The sequence below is a fragment of the Gekko japonicus genome, unplaced genomic scaffold (assembly GCF_001447785.1).
Source record: "Gekko japonicus isolate JY-2015 unplaced genomic scaffold, Gekko_japonicus_V1.1 scaffold298, whole genome shotgun sequence".
NCBI lineage: Eukaryota > Metazoa > Chordata > Lepidosauria > Squamata > Gekkonidae > Gekko > Gekko japonicus.
Genome location: NW_015163615.1, coordinates 1,219,133 through 1,227,277, shown reverse-complemented (window position 1 = coordinate 1,227,277; position 8,145 = coordinate 1,219,133). Strand labels below are relative to the sequence as shown.

The 8,145-nt window shown below is 42.1% G+C and overlaps 1 protein-coding gene across 1 annotated transcript in view; it reads left to right on the top strand.

The window, feature by feature from the left end:
- TRAIP (TRAF interacting protein) overlaps positions 1 to 8,145 on the top strand; it is a 34,631-nt gene that overhangs the window by 12,417 nt on the left and 14,069 nt on the right. The window contains exons 4-6 of the mRNA XM_015407399.1: positions 214 to 253; positions 2,284 to 2,411; positions 5,442 to 5,536. Coding sequence (XP_015262885.1) covers positions 214 to 253; positions 2,284 to 2,411; positions 5,442 to 5,536 — 263 coding nt within the window. The remainder of the gene's footprint in view (positions 1 to 213; positions 254 to 2,283; positions 2,412 to 5,441; positions 5,537 to 8,145) is intronic.

Here is an 8,145-nt window from a genome sequence, read left to right as displayed (position 1 = left end):
GGTACATATATGCAAAACAGCCTGTTCTGGATTAATACCATTGTATTTATTGTTAGGTGACCTAACTCTTAATTGTCTGTCATATTTGGACACTCCTGGTCTGAAGACTTTTTGCATAAGATTGTGGAGGGTCACTTAGTGGTACTTCTAAACTATGCTGGAGATTTGAGTGGTGGTGCAAACTAATTTGGTTCTCTATGTGCTGTGTTTCAGAATGAACTGGACAGAGTGAAAGCCCAGCTGTTCTTGAAAGGTGAGTTGGAAAATGGAGTTTGCTCTGCATCAAGATCTGTAAGGAAAACTGGGAGTGACAAAGTTTGTGGTGGTTTTATCCCTAAGTTATGCTTAAGACTGAGAAATGAAGATAAAGCCCTGTGTGTGTGTGTGTGTGCGCGCGTGGGTACATATATGCAAAACACCCTGTTCTGAATTAATACCATTGTATTTATTATTAGGTGACCTAACTCTTAATTGTCTGTCATATTTGGACACTCCTGGTGTGAAGACTTTTTGCATAAGATTCTAGAGGGTCACTTAGTGGTAATTCTAAACTGTGCTGGAGATTTGAGTGGTGGTGCAAACTAATTTGGTTCTCTATGTGCTGTGTTTCAGAATGAACTGGACAGAGTGAAAGCCCAGCTGTTCTTGAAAGGTGAGTTGGAAAATGGAGTTTGCTCTGCATCAAGATCTGTAAGTAAAACTAGGAGTGACAAAGTTTGTGGTGGTTTTATTCCTAAGCTATGTTTAAGACTGAGAGATGAAGATAAAGCCCTACCCACAGATGGAAACGTTTGGGGGCACTTGCTGACCAGGGCTGAAAGGGCTATGCTTAGCCATAAGTCTTTTGTGTGGCCCAGCTGAGATCAGTGAAGAGCTGGATTAGAATATCCAGAAGGCTTAAAATTATTGCCTCTTTATTACGAAATTCATATCTGCCTAATGTCAGTGGTCCTGTTGTAGAAAACTGTAGCAGGGTTGCATGCAGCTGAGAAACCAAATAGAAGTAGGAGACTGGGAAGCAGGGGGGAAGGGAACTTAGCTAGATGTCCAAATGACAGTCCATGTGCTTGACTGCTCATGCACTTCCATTGTCTCATTGCGGTAAAGAGCATGGTAAACTTCAGTTTTTGAAATAGTTTATGGAAGCAGGTGAGTGAGAAAGCCCTGGAGACTTTGTTAATAGCTTTAAAGCAGTGTCTGTAGGCAGCTTGTCTCGAAATTTGGGTAATAAGCCGTAAAAAGAAAATGTCACTCCATTTGAATGACAGAAATTTTAAAACATGAGATGGTTCTGTTTCTAAAGAACTTTGTTCATGATTAGATTTTATTGCCTTTCGTTGAAGGTATGAATTACGGAGCCAAAAATAAGTTAAGATTTTTTCTGCCTAAAACAAAGAGGAATTTGATTAACTTGCCCCAAGTGTTTATACTGGTGCATCCTCGAAATAGTAGTGGCAATTAGTAATGTGGTGCTATGTTGAATTAAGCAACACAATGAACCTCATGCATTTTTCCAGGGGGCCCTAGTCAGGGTCAAAAGACAATGTATTTGCTTATACTTCTAGGTTTGTGTCTCATAAATTTGCCTTTCATGCAATGCTGTAAAAAGTCTTGATGGTACTGTAGATATGTACGCTGGAGTAGTGTGTAGTTTGCAGGGATTAAACAGAGTATATTTGAATGCTATCTCACCCAGCAGCAAAAGTGGTGGTGCTAGGGAGTGACAAAAATAGAAGCAGAACCCTATAGCAGAATAATGGTTCAGCATGTCAGCACTCTCACTGTCCACAGCAACATCCAACAGGCGTTTCCAAGCATGCACCCAACACAAAGGAATTCACACTGGAAGAACAAAATATAGCACCTTCTAAAGCCAGGCATCAAGAGTTTGATTCCCAAAAGTGTCTAGTTTTGAATAATGCTGTCTCCCTGAACAGCAGCCCAATGTGCCTGAATTTGTTTTGATCCTGAGAGGGTAGTGGCAGCTAGTTTGCTAGTGTTGGTACTGCTAAGTGAACTGGCTTTGAAAGAGAGTACAGAGTTGCTCTGGAACCAAAGGAAGGTTTGAAGCTTTTTTGAGCTCCTAACAAGGATTATTTGATGTGGCGATGTTTTCTAATGGATCAGATTCAGTGGTTTCAATCCATTGGCTTGGACGGAGTTCCACACCATTTCTAAATCTTTGAAAGTTCTGTGTGCTTCATTCACAGTTCAGGTCGCATGCCTGCCCTTAGTCCACAGGCCTACAAACAGTTAGATTATAAGTATTATGCTTTATTTCAGAAAAGGAGAAACGGGATTGCCAATCTGTTGTGGACTCACTGAGGGAAACTCTGGATGTTCGGAATGCCACCATTGAATCTCTTCAGAAAGCTGCATCTGACATGGAAATGCTGTGTTCTACTCTCAAGGTATGAGCATTTTTTAATAATGATGTTAAAGTGGTTGGACTTTGTTTTCTGTACAGATGTGAATACAACACTATTTCCATGTTTCTAAAAAAGTGAGAAATGATTGTGGTCATTTATATCTTGAATAAATTGTATGGTATAACTTCTAATTTGCAACATCAGCATCCAGGAATAATAAGCCTCTTGACACTGGCAGCATCTACAAAGGATAAACCCACTGGAAGCCAGGCTAGTAAACCTTCCATCTTAGAGAGATGCTTCTTGTTGTTCTTGTTCAGTCGCACAGTCGAGTCCGACTCTTTGCGACCCCATGGACCAGATCACGCCAGGCCTTCCTGTCTTCTACCGTCCTCTGAAGTTGGCTCAATTTCATGTTTGTTGCATCTATGACACTGTCTAACCATCTCATCCTTTGCCATCCCAGTCTTCTTTTGACCTTCAATCTTTCCCAGCATCAGGGTCTTCTCCAGTGAGTGCGCCCTTCTCATTTGGTGGCCAAAGTATTTGAGCTTCAGTTTCATTATCTGGCCTTCCAGGGAACAGTCAGGGTTGCTTTCTTTTAGGATTGACTGATTTGATCCTCTTGCAGTCCAAGGGACTCTCAAGAGTCTTCTCCAGCACCATAGTTGAAAAGAATCTATTCTTCGGTGCTCGGCCTTCCTTATAGTCCAACTCTCGCAGCCATACATGACTACTGGGAATACCATTGCTTTGACCATGCGGACTTTTGTTGGCAGGGTGATGTCTCTACTTTTTATCATGCTGTTGAGGTTCGCCATCGCTTTCCTCCCAAGGAGCAGGTGTCTTTTAATTTCATGGCTGCTGTCACAGTCTGCGGTGATCTGGGATCCCAGGAACGTGAAGTCTGTCCTACTTCCACGACTTCCCCTTCTATTTGCTAGGTGAATGTAAAGTGCTGGCGCCTGGATCTGTTCCCACTTGACCTAATCTGAAAAACCCAGGATAGGCCCCGTACTGCCTTCCTGGTTTTGGAGGTCTGATTTAGGCGTCTGCTGTAAAAATGATGTCAACGATGTTGACAATGAACTGTTCTTGTTAAGAACTGAAATGCATAAATTAAAAATTAAAAACTTATGATCAGATGCAGCCTATCATATATAGTGCCAAACTGACCTCCTGGGAAGATAGTTGATACGTCCCTGGACAATGTTATGATGTTGAGACAGAAAGGAGACCCTGAAAATATCATTTATCGGTATGAAAGCTTAAGACATTTAAATGAAAGCTACTCAATCAGTCTGTGTTTTTTGAAGGGATTTCAATGAAAGGTTGATTATAACTACCTGTTTCTGCATTTAGATGGCCACTAATACGGATGCTATTTTCTGAATTGGCAAGGGGGACAGGATTTATTGATTTATGTTGGTTCATAAACAGTGTGGCATTTTAGCATGTGAGCTTGGAGGGACACTGGAAGAGGAAGGTCACACATGCTTTTCATTCCTACTTCTATAATCTAACCTCCCAGGATGTTGGAGGCTGCAATATAATGCACTTTATTTGCTACTTTCCTTGATCAGGCAAATACTGTAGCATCTCTTCTAGGGCACTGGGAGCTATACCTGTTGATGATTTAATTTCAGACAAACCCCTCCTTGCTTAAAATGGTTTCTAGGGTTACTATTCTGTCCTATGTCTGAACTGTAACCAAATTTGTTCTTATGCATTCAGTCATTCTGTAAAATACACTAATAGATTCATTTTTACTTTTGGTATTTGTGATATTGTGTGATCCCTTTCCAGCAGTTACAGGTGTTAAATCCACTCTGTCTGGTCTGGTATTATGGGATGTTAGGGATGCATCTCACTGCAAGATGTTGAATTTTTAGCTGCCGCTGAGTTTGCAGAAGCAATAAAGTAGCAACATTAAAATGAGCTGTAAAAATGGGGGTGAGTAGAAAAGGGGTACCATTACTGCCAGTCAGCTTGAGCCCCCATCAGGTTGTAAACATTTTAGACCTTTTAATAAGGTGAAGAGCTAGAATGGTATTTTGCCAAATGCATTTAGCATCCATCACTTTCTGCACAGAGTAGAGCACAGAGTAGAACTTTAATATCCTCTTGCACATATTCTAGCTGTTGACAAGTTTTTTCTCTGAAGTCTGATCAAACAGCATTGCTCCTTTCTTAGTTTTCAGTGCTGAGTGAGAGTAGGCAGGAGCCTTTGAAGTGTGTGTTAAGCTGACCAGCCCAATCGAAGCCTGGGAAATCACAAGTGTACTGAAGAGGGTTTTTCCCCTCTGCAGATCTGTTGAATCTGTGCAGGTCCCATAAAGGAAGCTGTGTGTCTCAGCATGTCTGCAAGCTGCCTTTACATAAGGAATTGCCACATGAAGACTTGGAACTGACTTGCATGTTACCTGCAAATAATTGTTCAAGCACTATAAAGTGGTAGTGGTTTACTCATAAGCAATGGAAAGAGATTTTCCTGATCGCAAAAGAAGAAGCATAACTTTGTGCATGTTAGTGGTTTACTCATAAGCAATGGAAAGAGAACTTGAGCAAGATATTTTCCTGATCGCAAAAGAAGAGGCATAACTTTGTGCATGTCTCTTCCTACCATACTGCACTGCTTCTGTTGGTTAATACCACTTGCATGAGCAGTCATGTCATGTGTAGATAATGTGTGAATCAGTTCAGTCTTCATGTGGAAATTCCTTAATTATTTTTATCACTGTATACTAAAGAAGTTGGGATAGAAGTAGGATCAGGAAGCACATAGACTAGAAGGATCTGCAGAAAAAATGTGGTCTTTCCTCCTAGAATTGCCTGTCTCACTTCTGAATGGTAACTTTAATTACCACTAATAGAGATGTCATGGATCGTGTCTCATGATCAGTACGGAGGAGTTACAGAGCAAATATGGAAAGCAGGGTGGGTGATTTCAACTGTGTGGGATTTTGAAACCATCTTGATCCTGGTAGCAAGAGCAGTGGGGATGGCTCAGAGTTCTGTAGTGGGTTGCCATGGAGCTGCCTTCTAGGCACTGATGGTGTTTCTCTTTCTCAGAAACAAATGAAGTATCTGGAGCAGCAGCAAGAGGACACTAAGAGTGCAAAAGAAGACGCTCGAAAATTGCGAAATAAACTGAAAACTATGGAGAGGTTAGAACATGAGCTTTGCCTGCCTTTTCTTTGTGTGTATGCTAAGTTGATAGCCTTTTCACCTTTCTAAAAGACTTGTATTGGAGTTAAAGCTTTTTAACAAATGGCTTTCAAATGGGTATTTGGATTTCCCGTGTCTGTAAATGTAAATGTAAACCAAGAACCATGTTATGTATTTGGATTTCCCGTGTCTGTAAATGTAAACCAAGAACCATGTTATGCTTTTAAGTCAGATGTTACCTTTGCTGCATGTTACTCCCTTGACATCCTGTAAGAGCTTCATGCAGACAAAGAACTTTAAACCAAACTGTGCCATGATGGGAGATTTACTTGGATTGCTGCCCTCACCCCAAAATGATTCTAGATGGGAAATGTCTTCAGGGAATTCTTTTCTTAAAATAATCAGTCCTTTGTACATGGCACTAAGGATGTGCATTCAGATATTTCCAGTCCAAAAATATATCCAAAAAATATCAGTATTTTTCAGATACAATATTTGGAATTATTGGAATGCTGGTAATGGGGTCCTGAATATTTCCAGAAACATGGGAATATCTGGGGCTGACATTTTAAGGCTCCCAAGGCCTTTTTTCTTTCATTTAACAGGTTTCCCAGCCAATGGGAGGGAGGCAGCTCTCCTAAGCAATGGGATCAAATGACAGGGGGAGCACTAGAACTGTCTGCCCAGTCATCACAGTTCTCTCATAGCCCTCCTTCGCTTTCTGAGCATGAGCAAAGAGGATAAAAACAGGCCTTTCCTGCAGATTGTTTGGAGCCCTGGTGGTGCTTACTGCTGCTCTGGTCTGTGCCTTGGATTTCTGCTGCCTGCCTGGCCCAGACATCTTTAGGACTGGTTTGTCCACATTATTTGAAGTTTTTATGTGTGTTTGGTTTTGCCTGTTGGTTTGTGGGGGGAGCCTTTGTTTTCTTTCAAGAATAGTTTTTCTTTGTTTTATTTTGTGCTTTTTTCAAAAAGAGCTTAAAAGGACTGTGCTGTTTTGTTGGATTCCCTGGGCTTGTTTTAAAACTTTTAGCTGCTTTGCATTTTCTCTGTTTCTAAAAGTTAATTTCTAAAGGGTTTGTCCTTTTTAGGGTTGATTTTGCAAACTGTATTGGGTTGGCTATGCTGGTTGTGTTGGGCTTGCCACACTAGCCCTGGGTTCTGTTCGGCTTCTGTGGTTTGACACTGGCCCTTTATTTATACTTCACCTTTCTTCATGGTTCAGATGGCTTGCAACAGCATACTTTGCTGATGTTGGTTTGGCTTAGATTCTCTGGTTTGGCATTGGTTGTGTTGGCCTTGCCAAATTGCCTTGGCTTCTTCTGGGATTCTCTGGTTTGATGTTAGTTCTGTTGGGGTTGTTGCTTGTTTGCATTTGGAGGTTTTTGGCCAGTGGTTGCTCTTGTGTATTTGGCTGATAGCTTCTTTGTGTTGGAGAAAGCTTGGATTTTTTTTCTCATAGGAAACAATGGAGACAAGTATGCTGGTTTGGGGGCACCATGTTCAGGGGCTGGTAGAATTGGACTCCTTGTTTGTTTGTAACTTGTGGGGTCTTCAGTGTACAGGCAGGACTAAGAGGTAAAGGTAAAGGTTCCCTTGCTCAAAAGCCAGTCGAATCCGACTCTAGGGTTGCGGTGCTCATCTCCATTTTAAAGCCAAAGAGCCAGCGCTGTCCAAAGACATTTCTGTGGTCATGTGGCCGGCATGACTAAACACCAAGGCTGTTACCTTCCCACTGAAGTGGTACCTATTTATCTACTTGCGATTTCTTGCTTTCGAACTGCTAGGTTGGCAGGAGCTGGAACTAGAGACGGGAGCTCACTCCGTCATGCGGCACACTCAGGTCTCGAACTTCTGAACTACCGACCTTCCACAGCCTGCAGTTCAGCGTCTTAACCACTTGAGCCACCGCAGCTCCAGGCAGGACTAGTAATTTTGGTGTTATTGGCTTGAAAAGCAGCCATTCAAGTCCCACCACAGGAAATAACGGGCTCAAAAAAAATCTTCCATGGAAAAAACAAATCCCAAAACAGTATTGGGAACCTGAATAATCCAAAACACTAGTATGGAGACTTCCGGTTTAAGCGTTTTGCAGCTCGGACGCGTCTCGCCTCGCTTAGATGGAGACGCACCGAGACACGGCTGACGGGAGGGATTTGAGTTTGTCCTGGAGACCCCCAGTCTGGGGAGCTGAGGAGAGCCTCTTCCAAGGGGACGCCCAAGGAATTGAGGCTCACCTTCTTCCCCAATAGGTACCGTCACCGCAGAGCCAGCATGGTGCCTAGAGACGACTGCCGGAGCAAGCGAGCATGATCAAACTTCTAAAAAGACTTCCAAAAGACCTCCAAGGCTACAAACTGTGAGTTAAGCAAAGCTCAGGTGACAAATAAGCGAATGGAGCCTTGGTAGTAATTGGAAGCACCTAAGCTTGAAGCACGGGGGGAGGAGATTTCAAGCACCACCACCCCATATGAGTAAACTGTAAAAATGGTTTTAAATCGAAAATAAAAATACTTTGAGCGAACGCAAAAGCTGCTAAAATATACGAAGCGGAATTAAAACACATAACTTTTGCTTTGTTTTGGAAAACTTACTTCTTGTTGATATT